This window comes from Plectropomus leopardus, chromosome 13, assembly GCF_026936395.1.
Source record: "Plectropomus leopardus strain MGB_pleo_1.0 chromosome 13, ASM2693639v1, whole genome shotgun sequence".
In the NCBI taxonomy this organism is placed as follows: Eukaryota; Metazoa; Chordata; class Actinopteri; order Perciformes; family Serranidae; genus Plectropomus; species Plectropomus leopardus.
The window spans coordinates 9,233,000-9,254,282 of NC_142188.1; the positions used below are offsets into that span (position 1 = coordinate 9,233,000).

General features: G+C 39.0%; 1 protein-coding gene across 21 annotated transcripts in view; it reads left to right on the forward strand.

Moving 5' to 3' along the window:
- camk2g2 (calcium/calmodulin-dependent protein kinase (CaM kinase) II gamma 2) overlaps window positions 1–21,283 on the forward strand; it is a 77,723-nt gene that overhangs the window by 51,498 nt on the left and 4,942 nt on the right. The window contains exons 11-23 of one of the 21 annotated variants that reach the window (XM_088086348.1): window positions 165–248; window positions 337–379; window positions 1,328–1,387; window positions 5,889–5,929; window positions 6,787–6,819; window positions 11,045–11,125; window positions 13,194–13,238; window positions 14,796–14,850; window positions 17,306–17,404; window positions 18,328–18,453; window positions 19,420–19,495; window positions 19,789–19,883; window positions 20,807–21,058. In XM_088086348.1, the coding sequence (XP_087942474.1) occupies window positions 165–248; window positions 337–379; window positions 1,328–1,387; window positions 5,889–5,929; window positions 6,787–6,819; window positions 11,045–11,125; window positions 13,194–13,238; window positions 14,796–14,850; window positions 17,306–17,404; window positions 18,328–18,453; window positions 19,420–19,495; window positions 19,789–19,883; window positions 20,807–21,039 (1,071 nt within the window). In that variant the 3' untranslated portion in view covers window positions 21,040–21,058. Of the gene's footprint in view, window positions 1–164; window positions 249–336; window positions 380–1,327; window positions 1,388–5,888; window positions 5,930–6,786; window positions 6,820–11,044; window positions 11,126–13,193; window positions 13,239–14,795; window positions 14,851–17,305; window positions 17,405–18,327; window positions 18,454–19,419; window positions 19,496–19,788; window positions 19,884–20,806; window positions 21,064–21,283 lie in introns of all 21 variants that reach the window. The other 20 variants (XM_042502213.2, XM_042502212.2, XM_042502214.2 and 17 more) reach the window with 20 other exon arrangements.

Below are 21,283 nucleotides of genomic sequence, written 5' to 3' on the forward strand. Positions count from 1 at the left end.
TGGTTGCTCATTTCTAACGGTAAAGCTAACTCCCACTCTTGGTCAAAAAAAAAATACAAAGTAGTTGGTCATTTAATGTCCTAATATAGAAAAAATGTGTATTTGGCTGGAGAAACAGGAAGTTAGATTTCACTATAATGTTGTTTCCTCCCCTCTACATACAGCAACGTTCCACTGTGGCCTCCATGATGCATCGCCAAGAGACTGTGGAGTGTCTGCGCAAGTTCAACGCCAGGAGGAAACTCAAAGTGAGTGTGGATATTCACATGCGCACACACACGAGCACACGTCCGTGTAACACAGATTCTTATCGTGTTGATTTTTGTGTCTCTCCAGGGAGCGATTCTCACAACGATGCTGGTGTCCAGGAACTTTTCAGGTGAGCTTTGGCAGGGATACTAATCACACATCAAGGGAGTCTGATTTGGCCCACAAACTACAAAACGGGGCCCGGTGCTGCTCATAATACACATATTTGAATGAAGCCGTTAAAGTAAGCACCAGGATTTAGAGAGACAGTCTTGTGACAAACGTCTCTTTTGCTGTTATATTTGATAATAATGACATTTTAGTTTGAAGTTTTATAGGCTTTATTGGTAATCATTTGTTCCTCATTTGATATCTCATAGCGGCCAAATGATAGAAATCTCTGTTCTTCCTCTCTTGTACTTTTTTTTTTGGGTCTGAATCTGTTTTCCTTATAACTGCAAATTTTACTTCTTGTTCACATTTGCTTGTCAGCTCCGTCTGCAGTTTTGATTTTTCACTTCAGGGCTTTGGCTCGGATTTCCTCCTCGTAAGCAGTTTGATCACCAAAACACAGTTCACTTTTGATTGAACACCCAATTCTGTGGGCCAGACAATTGTCCAGCAAGCTAATGCATTAATGCTATTGGCCTTGTGTTTATATGCGTTCATGTAAGTAAAGCAGCTTCCTTGGATTACAGCCAGCTACTCTCTACCGGTCAAGATTGATCTGGACTGAAGAAAGCAAGACGAGCCAGACCTCTGAATTGCTTTATACGTAACTGCAGGCACGTTTATCAAATGAATGTCCACGGAAATAAGACTGATAAGTTTGGGGCGCAGGTACTTTGGTGCTGAGAAGATTTCCCATCTTCTGCTTCACTTCATTTTAATAAAAAGGAGTTAGGTATCACAAAAAAGCTTGACTACAGTAAGCCCACTTCATCCACCTTGTTGAAGCCCATGTTTTGTGTAATACTATGAAAACTTTAAGAAATCCAGAAAATAAAAAGGCTGTCAGGTTTTAGCGAGGCTCTCGTCCCACCTTTGCGTCCACATTGAATCCCTTTCTGTCCAATAGTGGGACGGCAGCATACCAGCCCTGCCGCTACCACCAGCACGGCCGCAATGGCACAGGAAGGTACGTCTGCTTGAGGGGGTGCTGGAGTCGGGCACTGCCAACTTTGTACTCAGGCTGTTGGCATGTGGCCTGGGCTGCTTGAACCCCTCCACCTGCTGCCTGCTGCCTGCACACTGATGAACCACTTTTGTATGGTCGTCGTTGCACTGGGGCATCCTAAACACACGCACAAACATGTAAATGGATACCACAAACAAAGCTCGGCTCTTGACCTTTCAGTATCGCCGCGTGTCTTGATGCTCTCATAAACAGAGCTCCTCTCCAGGACCGGCTATTTAATTTCCTGTGTCGAACACAACGGCCATTTAACTGACACCCAGCATGACCCTCTGACATCCCTCCAACGAACGCAGCTGCCACCTAGCAAAGCTCTGTTTACACATCTCAGCATTACCACAACTTGTGCAGGCTGCATATCCTTCTCTCTACGGTGTAAACATTTTAACCTTTTATATCACAAATATAAATAGACACGCCAGCCTTCAACCTCACGTAACGCTCCCAGTTTTACCTCCTTCGAATTGGTTTGTATCCACAGTCCTCGGCTAATGCCCAGTCGATGCCTGCCTGTGCTCGCTGCAACCTTCCCTCCGCATGGCTCTGGCACTAACAGCCAGCCAAGCATGTGTATGAGCATACAGTACAGAACAGTATGCCAACCTGCATGGGAAGCTGTATCAACAGAATGCACAGTGTCCTTTGTTATCTCTTTTTCTTTGTCTCCTCTCTTCCGCCTGCTCTGTTGTGTTTGTGTGACCACAAAGAACCTAAAGGCGTCAGTATGCTTCAAACAGAGTGTTTGTAGGATCATCAAACAGTGTCTTAAGCCACCACCCCTCAGACCTTTCCGACTTCGAATTTAGGAAGGGCTTTGTTAGGTATTTTTTGTCATTTTCCAAAAACCTTAATCTGAAGAGGTCAAAACTCTGGCAACAATTTTGGTATGAAAAATGTATTTTCAGCTTATGCACATTATTTTTAAATAAGATCATAAAAACTAAAAAGCTGAAAAAAACATATAAATGACAGCCAATCATATACTAAATATAGACAAACATATCAGCCAATGGGGTTTTCCCACTTTAATGTATTTGGTCATGTGATTTCAGGCCAGTCATATTTGCCATATTTGGTCCATGAACAGGAAAAATGCATGTATAGAGAAGCATCCTGCAGATATAGTGTAGGGCTTTTTCCTAAAATGGGCCCCTATAATGTGGTGTACTTTGCAAACACTATATATAGTAAAAACAGAAGAACAAGTGGTGAGATACTTTGTAAATGCACAAATAAAAGATGGAATACCAAAAACTATATACCACTGAACAGCAACAAGCTAATTAACTGAGAAGTTTTCAATCATGGAGATAAATTATAAAAAAAAATATCAGAAGTCATAGTCCTGAGAAATTATTACTGTACCACGTCTTTGGCTGAACTAAAGGACTTCAGTTCCTTTATAACAGACAGAGATAAAATAAGAAGTTTCAGTAACAGAAATCCGTAATTCCATATCCACATCGCCTGTTTGCTCAGCAGAAAAGCGATGGCAGAGCGCTTCGCCCCAGCACTTCATAAAAACTGATGTGCTATGCATTGGTTTTGTTTCTCTGGCAACAAAATCTTGACACCACAGCTAGATAATTTAACACCTTATTAGCCAAAGGTTGAATAAACAGTTAGCAACAAGCTTAGAATCTATACAGTTATAAAAGCACAACACTCACGAGCATTACTTGTTTCCAAAAAAATTAGCTTTCCTGTCTTCATTGTGACAGTAGCTTAGCTGAAGAGGCAGCAGTGACATCACCAGTGTCTTCCTGAAAACTGTTTGGAGCAGCTGCACAAAAAAAGCCAAAGCACTCATAAAGTAAGCGCTCTCCTTATTGGGAATGACAAAGATGCTGGTGTTCTAAAAAAAGAACGCAATGTTGACACAGGCCGTAAATGTTGCTGCTGCTCCATGTATTAGGCTGTTTTAAGGACTTAAGATAAATGTTCCACACTTAAAGTTTCCCCAAAGATTTTATTGCTTATTGCCATTTTTGAAACCAACATCAAACAAACGCGGCTACTTCCTGCCGTCTGAAATTGTGCCTCCTTATCCCCATTTGCACGGTTTATCACGTCTTTGCTTTGTGTGACGGCAGATTTTTAGCATCACCTCTGAAATTCAGAACAACCTTAAACGCTCTTGTGTTCAGATGTGCTCGGTCGACTCGTCGTGCAGACTAGTTTGTATGAAGCATACTGAACCATTCACAGAAAAAAGTCAGTCACATGACAGGGTCAGCTGCTTGCTTAAAGGCCGTTCATGCAGGATTTCTGGTTTGATAAAGCAGATGCGACGCCAATAAGTTGTTAATGTGGATTTATCTTGATGTTTGATTTCAGTTGTTGAATTTCCTCACCTCCTGTGTTGCATACAGTGTAAAATTGGAAAATTTGGTTATGACTTTGCAGAGATGTCTTGAACATAAAGGTTTCTGCTCAGTTTGATAACTGTTGAGAATGCACTCCTCGGCACCTTTTAAGATAAAGACTTTGAAGTGGATGCTGCATGTTTATGAGCCACTGTCATCGCATGAACCCACCACCTCTGTGAAATGACTTACAGAATGCCTTTTGACACACACTGAAAGTCTGACGGGTGTTTGTTCCTGCAGTTGTCATCTTCAGTTCTGTTTTCAGTTCAGATGTTAAGATGCAGATATTAAATACGTTACTGTTTTCTCGCCTTCTTCATTGCCCTCCTTCCTACTTTATAAATGGAAGGTAAGGGAGGATCACTGAACATGACTAACACAAATTTGAGTGTTTACACTGTTACAATGTATTTGTGTTTATTTTTCAGCTATGTGTGTTTGTATGTGCATGCATGTGGACATTTTATTCAGTCGTGTGCTGGTGTCATTTCTATGTAAATCTGGTCATAACTGTTCAGTTTTTCAGGTGCATGCACATGGTATTATGTCAATGTGGTTAATGTAGGCTAACAGACAGTTTCGTTTAACATGAACTGGTTAGATTGCAGTTGGTGGAGTATATGTCAAAGGTTTGAATTTTAGTCTTATTTTAACATGTCACTTTTTACAAAGCACTAGTGGCTCAGTTGACAGTGTTAGCTGTATGACACTGAAATAAAATGCATTTTTGTTTGTGGCACTCATGCAAATGAATGGTTGTTCTGGATAGAAGCGCCTCATGGACTCAGAAAGTAACTCATTTGATTAATTCATTAGTTAATTCATCCATTCATATTTGCTCACCTCTGCAGAGGTGGATTGTCTGCAGATAAAACACCTAACCACGATCAAGTTATCAGTTATTAGCAGAAGTGCTTATTATGCTGTGCTGAAATTTATGTCAATGATTGGGGCTGACTACTTTTTTGTTTATTTGTTTCTCCTATATTTAAAGTTTATTGTTTAAGTTGCTTGCAGTTTTTTTTTTATCTCTACAACCATTCAAATTTTCAAAAGAAATAAAGTACATGGGAAGGGAAATTTGACCAAATTAAAAGAAACATTTGAAAGCCAAAAACCAGTGATTTAATTTAAAATTGCAATAGACAGATATAATATTTATAAGTATCTGAAAACAGAACTACAGCATGAGTGCCTCTCAATCTCCAAAATGTCTCTTACTGTTTTGTTTTTTTAATTTCACCAAAGGTCACCGTTGTCAAGCTGTGAATCTAATTTCTGCCAATAAAAGAGAAAAATAGATTAATTTATGCATGACAAATATATTAATAAATACTTGTGTTCAAGAATCAATATTATGAAATATTAAGTCATAATTATAAGATAGTCACAATTGTATTATTTTACCTACTAAAGTTTTTACTGATACTTTTGAACATTTTTTTAACATTATTTCTAATAAATGTTATTCACTCATAAATTTTGACTTACTACTGTAGCTCATATTTTTCTAAGTTCAACACTTATTCAAATACTTACCATTTTTATTATCATGTACAATTTTTTCTAATCTTTTTTTTTCTTCTCTTAGCAGAAATTGGCCTTCATACAAACATAAACTATGTCCCTAAAGTGAATTGAAGGTGTGATTTGGCTCTGTAACAAAGTCAGTTTGTATTTATACAAAAAAAAGGCCCTCAGTGCACAGACATGCTTCAAAGCAGTTATTTTAATTCTTTTAATTGAAAGTTTTCCCTTTTTTTAGCTGATTATTCAATTTTCTAAGTTCACTTTTTATTTTCAATTTGCAAAACATACACATAGTCATAAATATTACATTTCATTAATTGCCCTCATTATACGCCACACTTTTTGGTGAGATTTTTGCTTGTACAACAGTTGCACTCTATTAAATACATGTTGTGAAATCAGGTGGATGCTTTACAAGGCCTGATAAACTTTTATTGGACGCTCTACTTAAGTTTGTCCTGCCGACTGAGTGATCTCACTGTGGTGCCTGTAGGACGATTACCCCTCACAATGTGTCTTAACCATTTTGTCTTTCTGTCTTTCAGCTTGCAAAACCTTACTAAACAAAAAGTCGGATGGTGTGAAGGTAAGTTCTCTAACCCATGAGGTTTGGTTTTTTTTTTTACTTTACTGCTTCTGTCTTACTTCCTCTTCCTCTCTCCTGTTGTCTCCCTTTTGGTCTGTCACCCTAACTACTCTCTAATAACATGTGTCTTTGATATTATGAGCATATGGACAGCAGTATGTTCTTTATGTTGGATTACCTTTGTGCTCTGGTGCTCCGTTTGTTAGATTTTCTAGTTGCTTAAAATGTGATTAAAGATTTCTCAGGTTTAGGGAAATTGATTAATCTTGAATAAAAAACGAAAGTAGCCGCTTATTTATGTGTATGAGGTGGCAGTTAAAGTTGGGGCACAGATACTACTAATGTGAGATTAAAATGAAAGTAAGGGACATTTTAAAGACCAATAGACTTTTAAAATGCTGTTTTGTTTTTTAAATGTATTTATTCATTTTATTCACAGCGGTACGAGCCACCATGTCTTGGTGCTTACTTTGTTTTGATCGACAGTCAGCGTCAATGCATGCAGTGAAGCGCCATGATCAACAAGGGCCAAAATAAAATTCCAATTACATACAGTAAATTAAACAATAGCTGACCCCCTTTAAAAAAAACCCAAACATTATATGGATAAACTGCACGACCAATAATTTAAATCCTTTGGTTCTCCTTTAAAAGTTAACTCCCTGTAATGTTTTTGCAGCTGATTCTTTTTCTGTCCCCTTGTCTCATCTTTCTTCCTGTACAAGCTTGTGCAGCCAATTTATTTTTCTCTCTTTCTGGGATCAATCTGGCAGCTTCACTTTTTAACTCTTTTTATAAAGTTCCTTGTTTCCCGATGACCCTTTTTTTTCCTCCTCCTTTCCATTGCTGTCTGTCAGAAAAGGAAGTCCAGCTCGAGTGTTTGTTTGATGGTGAGATCGGCTCTGTCGTTTTCTTTCATTTTTCATTCTTTGTCTCTCCGAGTCTTTTTCCCCCTCCGGTTCTCCCCTTCCTCTTCTCTCTTTCATTTTTTTCCCTTTTGGGCAGAGATGCTTAAGGCGTTGTCTATGGCAGTTTTCGTCTTGTTCCGATTTCTGTTGGATTTCCAATTTCCATTCAACATTTCTGCATCCCCTTTCTGCCATAAGCGCCACCAAAACCATTTCAGCTCCTGACAAATAAAACACACACACACACACACACACACACACACACACACACACACACACACAGTTACTTACACACACAGTTGCCTCTAAACGTTAGCCTCTCCTGATGTCTAACCCATCCCTCAATGGATAAGATCAAGTATTTTGTCTTATCAACATCCCTGGCATCACAGGAGTGAGAGACATTTTAATCGTCGTAATCATCAGTATATAATCATTTTCCTTTTTTTTCAATTATTGCATATTTATTTGACCCTCATTATTTTTCATTTGCGTGAACTTTTTTTTCTCTCCCTCTACCTGTAAATGAAACAGCTGTCTTGGTCAGCTGCAGATAAAAAGCACAGTTGAACTTAACTTGTTTTATTTTTTATAAAATTTTGAGATTAATTTCATTATTTTTTGGGGGGGGTAATTTGGTCTATTTGTAATTTTAATTAGATGCACTTTTATTTTAATTAATTTTCAAATTAAAATAGATGCTGCTAATAATTATACCCTATTAACAGTCAAATGTTGTATCTAATGCAGTACAGGAGTTTTAGATAACTTGCTTTGGGAATTATATATATATATATATATATATATATATATATATATATATATATATATATACATATAAATCTACAAAATTCTTTTCATTAAAAAAAAAAAGAAACCAAAATTGTCAAATGTTGCCTAAATACAAGCAGTCACAAAAACTTCCAACTGAACTACCAAGGTAAAATACAGATTAAAATTGATAGAATAGATATTTTATATTTTATGTGTTATAGACACAAATCAAATTATAAATAAAACATTTTGAGGTTTGATACTCAGCCTTAATCAGCCTTTAGTTATAAATACTGATACATGCTGCTCCGAACTTCTCAGTTCTGTTTTTTTGTAGCTGTTGGGGAACTGAAAACATCTCACTTTATACACGAAAGTCTGCAGTTTAGGTCCTTGGATCCAATTGTGCTAAACAGAACTGACATTTTTAAGAATAGTTAGTATGAGTGTGCAACAGGATAATAACCTAACATGTCAAACATGTCAAATCAAGAACATTCGACTTCCTGAAATGTTTATCTCTGACCCTGTAACATAAGACTAACAGCTGTGGCTTCATAAAGCTGACTGCGGAAACGATGGGGAAATATAACATAGCATGTTTGTGCTTCTTGAGGGAAGTGTAGTTTGCCTTGTCAGCCTCAGTGTTGCACATTAGTTTTTCTGTTAGAAGATGTTCCTAGTTGGCCACGGAGACCGCCAAAATACTTTTTAAAGCCACACTGGGGTATTTGCTCGTTTCAGAGTTGTAGAAAAAAAAATATCTGAAAAACCTCTGAACACTTTGCTCTTAACCTTTCATTAACCATTCATCCACACCTCTTAACTTACTTGTGGGAATTCTGTTTTGCATTCAAGAAGCTTCTCCTTCTCCTTCCCCTCCAGTTAGCCCGAGGCCGAAGGGAGAGTCCGGCTCAAACTGTGTTTTCTGGTTCAAATCACACATCCCATTTTTAATCTGTGGCTATAATCTACGTCTCCTTTGTGGTGGAGCTGTACCACTGTTCTGTCTTGCTGTTTCCAACAAAACAGGACCAAAATAAGTGTTTGAGCGAGCAAAAAAAAAAAAAACGATACAGCGGCTCTCCAGGAATTTAGTATTACACTTCCAGTATGGGTCAAGCTCCAAAAACGAGATCCTAAATTTCCCATAATGCAACTGATATCATGTTTTTGTTAGTTAAACCCTCCATGGCCATTTTTCATGTGCACACCTTTAGTTTAACAAGACTTTCTGTTCAAAGCTTGTAGTCTTTAATCCCAAAATGAGAAACCGTGATTACATTACTATGACAACATCAGTTTATTTTGTCAGACATGAAATTGCTTCTCCAAAGCAGATTATACAGCTTCATTCAGACGGTCAAAACGGGTCTAAACACGACTAATAAGATCTGTAGACTGCTAAAATAAAGTCACGCATTGGTTTGTGCACTCCCAATATCGAAGCCTTGAGTTTGACATTTTGATTGCTGTCAATTTGGTTTTTGGAGCCAGAAGTGACCATATTGTGGCTTGTGACCCTCACGAAAGGCCTGTCTCTCAAATTGCCCCGCCCTTAATTATGCATAACTTTAAGCCCTAATTAAAGGTCAACTGGTAAGTTATATGAAAATTTACCTCGTGGCACAGTTTGCCATTCACTATAAAGTGACCCAGGGAAGACGTTTGGATGACCCGGAAGCTGATGTCACCCTGGTTCCCTCGTAAAAAATGGGAATGGGATTTTTCCATTGGATTTTGCATTACTGCAGAAAATAAGGTCTGTGGTAAACAGACGTTTATGATAATTACACATTTTCCTCAGCAAGATAATCTTCACAAATGAAATCTCATTTCACCACTTGTTAGCAACTGCCTTTTTTAAGACACATAAAAGCCTCAAAGTTCACGAGTCTTATGTCGTAGAACAAAACGTAAAAGTCTCTTAAACTTGTGTTAACCACAGACCTTATTTAAGGCTTCTGACCAAAAATCCATTAAAAAAAACGATTGAAGGTTAGACAAGGGAACTGGAGGTGCTGAAATGCTGCAGGATTTCCAGGATGTCCTAGTGCAACACTAGGACTCATTACTGGAGTCCTAAAACTGTTTTTGTACTAGGCTGTAAACATGTTTATTCCTGCTTTAAAGTTGGACATTTTAACATGGGGTTGACTGTGGCTATTCAAGGAACTTTTTTTTTCTTGCTCTTCCATGTAGACTTCATTTTTTTGCCCCCTTTCCACTTTATAAAATTGCTTGAGTTACCATTTAATACATAATAGCCCATTTCTTGCAGTTATTGTGAGCAAAAGGATTTGTTTTGTTTCTCATAAAATATGACATAGATTACAGAAATCACCACAATAAAATTAGAAATAATGTTTATACTTGCAAATATATCTTAATACCTTCAACTGTACTTACAACTCATGGCTCTCATTATATCTGTTAATTTCCCAGGACTGCATCCAATAAATGTGACAGTGAACTCAGTTTTTTATTTAATTAAAACGCATGCTGTACTCAGCATAGGCTCAGCAGGGTGCAACACTGCACCTGCAGGAAAGCAAACAGATTTAGACTGTGCAGGAGACTGTGTGAGAGTTGTGCATTAAGCAGTTTCAGCAATGCTAAAGTAGTTTTGTACATCAAATAGGCTTAATAATGTCTTCAAGCTGACTTTGCATGAGGAAAAGGAGGAAAATAACCACATACATACATACTTTTGCACGCACTATTCTCCACAATTGGAGAAAAACCTGTCATCAAGGCCTTTCACTGCATGCACAGACCTGGACTGGTAACCATTATTATTAATATGAAGTTATTTTCTGCATATTTTTAGCTGTGTTTCTGCCAGCAATAGTTCACCAATTTCTGGTGCTTGTGTTAGATACAGACTGTGATTTCTCTTTTTATCCCAGCAGATGTTGATTTTACATATTTGTAAATGTGCTGGGAAAATACCTAAAAACAATCTGAAAATATGTTCGTTGTTCTAAAAAAAATACATGTGCTGACTAACTGTTGTTTATTTTTACTTTTTTTTATGTTATGAAATGTCTGCAAAAATTGTAGACAGTGAATGCAGGCATACACCAGGACGCTAGACTCAAAGAGCCCATCAATCAATGCGCAGATTTATAATTGAATAAAAATGTCAGTTAAACCAGTAAGGAAGTCAGCGCACTAACGTTGTCGGAGCAGGGCACTGTTTCTTCTGGTTCCTGATGACCAAAAGGAGAGATTATTTTCAAGCTACATGCACAAAGGCACGAAAGTACAACAACAACTGCCCTTTAAAGTGCACAAAGCAGCAAGGTGCAGATGATTGATTCGTGTAATGGCTCTATTCCTGTTTTCCACCTGAGATTCCCATAGGGTGGTTTATGGTTTAGACCCAGCGGGAGCAGCGGGAGTCATTCTGTGTTGTGTTTCTTTGCCCCAGTCGCAGGGAACCAACAGTAAAAACAGTGTAGTAAGCAGCAGCAGCACCAAAGACAGCAGCATGTCATCTTCAGCACCAATGGTACCTCATCTCTATTTGGTTTCTCTCACATTGCTTTTTTTTATGGCATCACTTCATTGTTTCCACCTTTTTAATGTTTAGTTCTGTCTCTTCCTCATCTTTCTATGTCACACCACACATGTTAAGTTTTGTACTTGGTCCTCTCTCTCGTCCTTCATCCTCTGCCTCTTTGCTTCTGTTTTGAACACAAACTGTGATGTTGGAAGGGGATTTGATGACTTTAAAATTGAACGACTGCTTTGGGCCTCAGAGTGTCTCCCCTGGCTTGTGTCTTACCCAGACCTCCTGTGGACGGACTTGTATATATATTTACACAGCGCACCGCGCTGACAGGTAGACAAATGACTTTCATTTTGCGGTACAACCGCAGACACCTCAATCAAGTTCTGCTCAGCCACATTCTGGTGACTCCTTGTTGATGGTTTGCCTTTTAAGAAAAACAGGTTTATGGCAATTTTCTTGGAAAGCAAAAACAGTTGAACCTCTGCTGCATCAAAAAATGGCCTTTTACAAATTGATATTTGGTGTGTGAATTGTGAAGGACTTCTGGGTGAAACAGGAGCTGGAGTGGACAGGTAATACAGAGATCATAACTGTACAAAAATGCAGCGCCTGTGGCCATATATGAAACCGGATGGAAACATATACGCAACTTACAATAGAGCTTGAACAAGAAAAATGGATAAAATCATTGAGATCTATAGATCAAAATGACATTCAAAGGAATAATTCAACATTTTGGGAAGATCAACACCATTGTCATGTCTAACATTTTTAGTATTGTGCTAGAGCCCGGAGGTAACTAGTTTAGCTTTCCATTCAGACTGGAAGCAGGGGAAAACAGCGAGCCTGGCTCGGTCTCAAGTACTTCTACTATTGTTCGTCAAGAGGTAGTTCCAGCTTATAACTGCATCTTTTTATTAACTTTCCAAAAGTAACAAAATCCACCAACCAGCACCTTTAGGCACTCTTAATAACAAAAGCCATGCAGCTAGCAGAGACCCCAGAAAGTCACGGCTCCTGGCCAAGAAATTGAGAATGTAAACATGACGTCACTGAGTGTTAACTTTTTTAAATGCTAAATTCTGCACACCACTAAAGGCTTGGTCCGTAAGCTCGATGCCAAACTATCAAAAGTGAGAACACTGAGGCAAGGCATTGAGCTAAGGTCTGTTTAAAAAAATCCAGTTTAGATCTAGTTTTAAAATCTAGTTTAGATCACCCCATAATCCCACATGCCATCAAAGGGGCTGGATACTCTGAGGTTGTAGCTTCTGGATTTTGGGTCTAATGGTGATTGGGATCAGGAGCCTGAGTAAGTGACTGACTCACTGACTGACTGACTGACTGACTGTGGGTTTGGTATCCAAACGGCGTGGTAGTCGGATCGGAGCTCTGGAACTTGCTTGGTGCTGAATGTCTCTGTGGGAGGGTCAAGGTTGAGGAAGAGGAGGGTACGCAAACACAGTCGCCATGCTTCATGCATTGTTCATACCATCTAGGATGGAAGTTTGTGATTGGGAAAGATTACCGAGGTCATAACCGGGAAGTGTTGTGTTTTTGAAGCTTGATGCACTTGTTCATTTAATGTATCAGATACTTCTGTAGTAATTTAGCACCAAGTTGGATAAATCAGAGCTCCCAAGTTGTAACTTTCACTTGGACATTGAAGTAAACTACATTTCAAAACTGTTAAATAACTTCCAGGTGACATGAACGTGCACTCACACTCACATACAGTCACTCACAGAAACCCTCCTCCTCAGTCATGGCCCTGGCTGGTGAAAATGTGTCCACAGCTATTTTCATGCTTTTTAGAAACTAAATGATCCTGGTTCTGGGGACATACTGACACAGAGCACCTTGACATCCACAGTCATCTATTTAATCACCATAAATGCTCCACAGCCTCTGTGATGTAGCTCCCGTGCTTTTGTTTTGGTGTGCGCACATGCGTCTGTTTTGTATGTTTGTCATCATTGGTGTTCCTTGGCATCTTCCCTGGTGCCCCCCCTCCACACCCTCATCCCCTCCTTGCATGGTAAAGTGTGTCCTACCTCCCCCCCAGGAAGCCCAGACAACTGTTGTACACAACCCAGCTGACGGCACCAAGGTAAGCCCCTCCTTCTCCCACCTCTAGCCACCGGCCAGCACTAACACTCACAGACAACTCGTGGAGGATTTTCTCTAAATATGCTCCATACATCGCTGTCAGCTCTCTACGCTTCATTGTGCACCTAATGTGGGCAGCTTCTGTCAGCGTGTTTCATTATTTCTCTTCCTGTTTACCAGAAGGGATTTCACAGGAGAGTCGATCCTGTGAACTCCCCAAATCTGGAAGCAGATCAGCACAGCTGCTGCATGTATTAAGACAAGCTCACGTTTTAACCTATTAAAGGTGCACCATTATGGAGCCACTGGAATAAATGTAGAGTTTCTGTGTTTTGTTATAATCAGTTAGTAAAAATATTGTAGCTGAAGGAAAAATTAAAAGAACAAATGGGAAATTTAAAAGTAATTTTGCAATTCCATTTAACAATGAAATTATTAATGAATGTAAAGATTTAATAATGAAAGATAAAAAAGCCAAGTGTATACAATGTTTTTGGATTTTTTGAATTTCAGTTTAGAAATGCAACATTTTTAGTTTAGATGTAACTGATTAAAAATACCTTTGTAAATTGGTCAATACTATCAACTCGGGAGGGGGCTGTGTTTTTATATATATATATATATATATATATATATATATATATATATATATAGATATAGATATATATATATATATATATATGTAGTATGACCAAAAAAAAAAAAAAAAAAAAACATAGTATAGTATGACCAAAAGCATCACTGCTACGTCACACATCTTTTTTAAGCTGTCTTTTTCAAGCTAAAAAAACCTACTTTTATTTTGCCTTTAAAATGTAATGATTTCTTTTGACGTTGGCAGAAGCATTCCTTATTTCAGGGAAGGTGCCTCCAATATAAAAAACAATGGAAACTGAATTGATTATGACTGAACACTTCAAAACTATATAATTATTCTGGTGTTACCCTTCAGGATCAATATAGGATCAGGGCAAATTTCAAATTGATATGAAAGAGAAAATCCTACACGTGCCGTTTGTAACAGCAGCACTTGAACACACATATCTTCAGATAATCATGTCAGACTTTTTACTAAAATAGGCACCAGCTGCCACTCTGCTTGCGCTGCTACGTTGGTGTACAAGCTTGCTAAACATTAGCATCACTAGATATTCAAACACCAGTGCCGTTACACAATTTTCTTTACATTGACACTTTTCTCACTCGCTTCCTTTTTGAGGAGCACTTACACACTAACTTGCACTCGCTCTCTCCTTCCTGTTAAATTTAATCACAGTATTTCAAATTTCTCACACACTTTGCTGCTCATATATGTGTGGCTCTCTGCGCTTCCCCTCGCTGCTGTCCTGGCTGGTTTGTGCTCCTGGGAGGGAGTTGTCCACCCGTTCACCTGTCCATCAGGTTGTCTGTGTGTCCGTATGGGCAACGTGTCCAAAGCTTCCCAACCCTGTCTCACTCACAAATTAAAAAAATAATTTGTCTTGCTATTTCTCTTCTCTCCCTCCATCCATCTTTTTCTCTTTCCATCTCTTTTTTTGCCACCCTCTCTGTCTCACAGGGCTCCACAGAGAGCTGTAACAACACAGAAGAGGAGGAGATGAAAGGTAGGAAAGGTACTTGTCCAACTTTCACCTACTCTGCATGTCTCTTTTCATTCACATGAAATGTTAAGTTTTGTCACAGTGTTGAACTCCAGATCAGATAGAGAAATATTGCAATAATTCACTTTATATTTGAGGTAATGCATGTCTGCTGGGTGGAGATTTCAGGCAGCTGTCAGCTCCGCTTCAGTCAAGGTAGTGCAGGCTTGGAGATCCAGTGGCTGAAAAAATGACAGATGCCTTTGAGCATCACAGGAGAGACAAATGTGACGTGAAGAGTTGGATGTAAACATTGTGCATGTATGCGGACGGTGCTGCTATCTCAAGGAATATACTTCAGCTGCGGTCTCCATTTACACGCTGTTCAGTTGCTCCAGAGCAAAACTCTTCGCCTCATTGTCACTGTTGGTGTGCGTGAGTGTGTGCATGCCAGCATCACACGCCACTTAAGCCTTTAATCAGTCGTCTTCAGCTCGGGGATGACCCTTCGAATGTTTTTAGGTGAATGAAGTAGGACAGAGCTACCTCCAGAAGAGTTAATCCAGTTAGTTAAGGCAGCTTTACCAGCGCTCGATCTTATAGTGGCTCATCACTGACATGCAATAAAGAGGCTGTTGTCCTCTGTGCTGCTCTAGAGTTTAATGCACATTTAAAGTTGCTTTGGATAAACGCATCAACTAAATGTAATTTCTCTTGGTTACTGTGAAATATAAACACTGTGAGGATGCATGAGCTCCTTCATGTATTAAATCAGAGTGTAGTTTGCCCTCTGACACAATATCATAAGGTCTCAACGTAGGAAAGGTCTATAAGATGAAGCACATAACGTCACATATTCTGTAACTGCACACCAATAACTCTGCAGCTCACAAGTTTTTGCAGCCTGCAGCTTGTGCCAGCGTGTAAATTAACCCTAATTGCTGCCTTGTGAGAAGGTTCGCACAGTTATGCAAAACCTGAAGAGTCATGGAATTTCACAATCACATTTTTCTGGCATAAAATTAGTAAAATTATTGAATGTTTTGGAAAAGTGACAGAATTTTGTTGTGTGTAATGAAGTTGTTAGAGAAATCTTTCATGGATAACCTCCCACATAATGTTAGATAACGGCAAATTTATTTTCTCTCACTGTTGATGTGATGTAGCTCTGATATGTGTCGATGTGTTTAGTTTACCATCGCGTACATTTCTTTATTTTTCACCCCATGTTCCGTGTCTTCCTTCATGTATGTCAGCTAGGTGGAAATATGTTTGGATTCAATATGTTTAACAAATGCCAGGCAAGTGGGAAAAGTAAAAATATATATTATGGGTCCTTAAAAAGTTATGGAAAAGTTTGACTCAATGCTGGACAAGAGATAATACAAGAGAAAAAAAAAAAATTTTGTTTTTTTTCTTCTCCTCAAGTAAGTCAACTAAACATGGAGTCAGAGTGACGTTTCATCTGCAGTGTTTGACAAAATGGCTCATAAAAATCAATATTCTGCACCGTTTATTCCATATTCGTGATCATTTTTCACTTTTTAACGTCTGTTTTTTTGACTGATCACAAAAATGTAAAGTTAAAATGCGTGTGTACGGGGTAACAGTGGAGCAAACGTTATATCAGGAGGTGATAAACTAATGTAAACAACCCAAATTATTTCTCAGATTCCTCGTTAATGATCTATTTTTAGTGTTTCATTAAAGCCACAACTTAGTGGAACTCCTAAATGTTTCAAACAGAATATTTTACATTCCAGTTCACAAAAATAAAAACTATTTAAAAACTGTGGAAAGTATTTAGTCTGCTGGTGCAACAGGCTGCTGCTCTCCGTGTGGCTACATGAGGTTTGCTTGTCCAGATTATTTGTTTCTTACTTTCTGGCGTGTGAATCAACTGGATTAAACTGTTTCTGTCTGCACGGTTTGTTTTCACCTCACTGCTCTTTGTATCAGTGTGGTTTCTTTAGTGTGCTGTGATAAGAAATCCACAATAGAAGACTTTCAGGTTGAAACTTTTAATCAATAAACTGAATGGTTGATGGTAAATTAAGTGAAAAAAATATATAATTTGAAGCAATAGTCTAATCTCAGATCAGCTCATATTTACTGCTTTTCTTTGAAATATTGTGAATGAAATTGAATAAGTTTGCTCAAACAATACAAGCAATATGAAGATATCTTGTGAAGCTGCAAATCTTCACATTTAAAAAGTGGGCACTATCAAAATTGTTACACCTCTAGTAGTCTCACCTTTTTTTCATATTGCAAACTAAAAGCAGATTTATTCTATATTTATTTATTAAAATAAAGAATTCAAAAAAATAATTGAAAGATTAAGTTCTAAAGAGCTAATTCAATAGTATAGAAACATCCTCTCAGGCTCAGTGTGTGTGTGCGCGCGTGCGTGTGTGTGTGTGCGCGTGTGCGTGCGTGCGTGCGTGCGTGCGTGCGTGCCTGCGTGTGTGTTCTGCGATGGGGGCAGTGGCTGCCTGTGAGTCTGCCGGCACAGACAGTGCAGTGTTGAGCCAGTGCAGCACTATTGAGGAACAGACGGTGTCTCCTCGCTGCCCACCGCCCTCCTGTAAGTCTGCCGCAGTTTACCTGATTCCACTCTCAGCTCTGACCTTTGTGTCCTGACCTTTCCTCAACAAACAAATCTGTCCTGCAGGCCGGGGATACTCAAGTTGCTTTGCATGGGGGCCACTTTTGCAAAATGACAGGAGGCCCGGGGCTAGTTGGGGCAGCCCCATACATGTCTAGGATTTTAGGATATTTCAAAGATTTTAGGACATTTTTTGGACTTTGGGACATTTCTAGGGTTTTAGGATATTTTTAGGAATTAAGGACTGCTCTAAGATTTCAGCGTGGTTCTTGGATTTTAGGAAATTTCTAGGAATTTATGACATATCTAGGATTTTAAGACGTTTCTTGGATTTTAGGACATTACCAGGATTTTAGGATGTCTTTAGGATTTAAGCACAGTTCTTGGATTTTAGGATATGTCTCAGATTTTAGGACATAAGGGGTTTAGCTAGGACCTCTGTCTCGGGGTGTAAAGAAATAAGCTCTATTTTGATTCTGTTTTATGCACTCTGGCACCTTATGTTTACTTAAAGTACAAAGAAATGCCCAGTGTGAATTACTTTATTTTCTCTGTAAATTAAAAAATGGTTTGGGGGCCAGATTTGGCCCTCTGGCTCTGAATTGAGTATCACTGCTTTAAGCCAAACAAAACTTGTGGCCTTTTTTATGTCCTTCTCTTCCACTCTAACACTGTCCTCTGCTGCCATCTAGTGGCACTCAGACCAAACTGCAAGCTACTGTTCCCCCTCTACACTTTCAGACATGAATCTTTACCTGAGTGTCTGGAGTCTAATTTCCTGCCTCACAGCTTTACTTTGTGCAGAATAATTAATGTTAAATCCCATGTAAATAGCTACACACAGTTTCTCAGCTTTGTTAAATACAACTTTATTTTACTGGGATGAATGGACCGGCCTTCAGCTGGTCCCCTGCAGGAAGCTGCCAGCAGCCCCAGTGTCCCTCAGACCGGTCCAGCTCAGACCTCCCGTCCTGAACCAGAGTCCACTCTGTCGCCCCCCGCAGGCAGCAGCCGCAACCTGCTGCAGAGTAAGTGTCAGGCAGGCTGTGCAGTGCTTGTTCGAAGTCTGTTTACACCGTCTGCTCTGACGTTGTGTGCCACCTGATGGCAGCAGGTTTGAGGACTGATGAACAGAGTTACATGCAGGTGTGGAGGATTTGCTGGCCTGCTTTTCTGGCTCAGCAGCTGCATGTTTAGTGTGTGTGCATGCAGTTTGTGCTTTTCTGTTGGGATGTTTTGCGATGAATCTTTGGTACGTACCCTGGGTTTCTGCTGTATTTTCGCCCTGATTGCTGTGGGTTTGTGTGTGTGCACAGTGAAATGTTTTGTACTTAGTTTAGGCACATTTTGAGCTGTGATACCTCGAAAATTTGTCGTTGCACTTACCTTGACCTGATAGAGCCATTTCTTACTTAATGTCACAGGTGGCTTCTTCCTAGGATGGTAACGATAGGAAAGTCACTCATACCATGTGTCCTCTTTGTGGTTTTTATAAGTAGTTGGTTTCATTTTTGACAGTTTGCTGAACTCAAATAGTCAGATGACTGTCTCTGTTGATCAGCAGAGATGTTCCTTAACGGTAAAGTTTTTAAGGCTAACATTTTATTGTTGTATAGACAGAGACTAAATATTTACTGTTGTATGATAAATAAGAGTTATTTTTAGAGTTTTATTTTTTGACTATTCTAAACAAATTTAATTGTTTTATGAGACCATTAAAGTTCAGGTTTCAGTGGACTTTTAAGCGTTACATGCAGTATCAAATAGTGTTGATTCTGAGTTAACGTGTCGAGTAGAAAGTGTGTCGTGTTTAGTTAAGCGTGATTTAAATTGTCACCGTCATCATTGTCAGAGGGCGGTGCCTGTGTTTTAAACTCATTTCAAATGTCACAGGTTTCCAGTGAGTTCAGGGATTATTTGTATTCTTTGTACAATGATATCTGACCGTCTTCATCCTCCTCTGGTTGTCTACCTCTTTCTCCCTCTGCTTTCAGCTCGTAAACAGGAGATAATAAAGATGACGGAGCAGCTGATTGAAGCCATTAACAACGGGGATTTTGAGGCTTACACGTAAGTTTTTATACTTAAAGGGAAAAAAATAACAGCCTTGATTAAGACTCAGTATTTTGCCTTGTTGGAAACATTTAATCACTTCTAACACAAAGAAACTCTTAATTGACTTTCCTGTGAAATGTACACAAACACACAGACACACACACACACACACACACACACACACACACACGCCTGGATCTCACCAGTGCTTGAAAAATCATGTTGATGTATTTAGTCATCCTCATTCTCTGCTGAAGAATCCATCTTTGTAGCTGAAGTTTATTTCTGCTCGTGTTTTCCTCTGGCAGGAGAATCTGTGACCCTGGACTGACTTCTTTTGAGCCAGAGGCTCTTGGAAACCTGGTGGAGGGCATGGACTTCCACAAGTTCTACTTTGAGAACCGTAAGTTGCTCAGTATTTAGGATCATTATTTTTGCCACAAACACCTTAACCAGCTTACTGTAGACTGACTGTTCTCTTATAATCTATAAGCACAGTGTAGCATGTCTTTGTTGACAAGAGTTCAGTCTAAAATGAGTGTTGTGTAATGTATCAAAGAAAAATATATTTATATTTTAAAATCTGCGTTAAAACAGATTTTTGGGGAAAATTCAGATTGACATTAGCCCAAATTGAAGGTGCCCAGAGGATTTTTTTCCTTGTAAAACATTTGTAAAGCTGATTTCTTTTAAAAAGTTAAAATGTTAACATCCATGTTTGCTCCTGTAGCTTCCGTTTTCTTCTTTACTGCTCACATTGCTGTATTGCTTAAAAGTTTTTCTGTCCGTGGATTAGCATTAAAGCATCAGCTTGTGGCAAAAAACTCCACAGGGTAACTTTACGTTCTGTTCTGTGGTGAGGTATTGAGTTCACTATAACAAATAAAATAAATAAATAAAAACAGCAAATATTCATATTTGTCGAGCTGGATCTAAAGAATTTGGGACATTTTGGCTTTAAAAAAATCAGTTTAATTGAAAACTGATTCATTAATAAATTAACCGTCGCATCTGTCAGTTCATCCTTTTAAACTCTGCAGTCTGTCGTCCTTGTGATGTGCATTTTGCCGATATGAAACAAATTCAAAGGTTCAAAAAGGAGATTCGGACTTTTCCAAATACACAGTTGTGCTGAATTTTTGTAAACATTCACTAACATCTCAGTTATCTAGCAGTTAGCCCCTCCTGTTGTTTGGAGCTGCAAACATGTGTTGCCTATAGCAGCCATAATATTCTGAATACTCTCTAATTTGGTTTCTTAACTACACATTGACTCCTGAAAAGTTCATTTACAAACAGCTGAGCTTCACATTTTTATCCCCACAGTGTTGAGTAAAAACAGCAAGCCAGTGCACACCACCATCCTCAATCCTCACGTCCATCTGATCGGCGAGGATGCTGCCTGCATCGCCTACATCCGCCTGACGCAGTACATGGACAGCCAGGGCCGGCCGCGCTCCTGCCAGTCAGAGGAGACGCGTGTGTGGCATCGCCGCGATGCCAAATGGCTCAACGTGCACTTCCACTGCTCAGGAGCACCGGCTGCACCCCTGCAGTGAACAGACAACCCAGGCCCAGGTAAGGTGATGACACTTCTCTATTACGTCTTTTAAATACACGTACCACGACTTTTTCAGAAACTTGTTACAACGTGCTGTACAATAACTTTCGATGGCATTTTGGACGTCATACTATACCATGACTTTTTTATGCTTTTTTTTTAGATGACATACTAATCGATGACATTTTTATGCTAGTTTGGACAACATTCTTTAGTATGAAATTTTTATGCTCACATTGCAC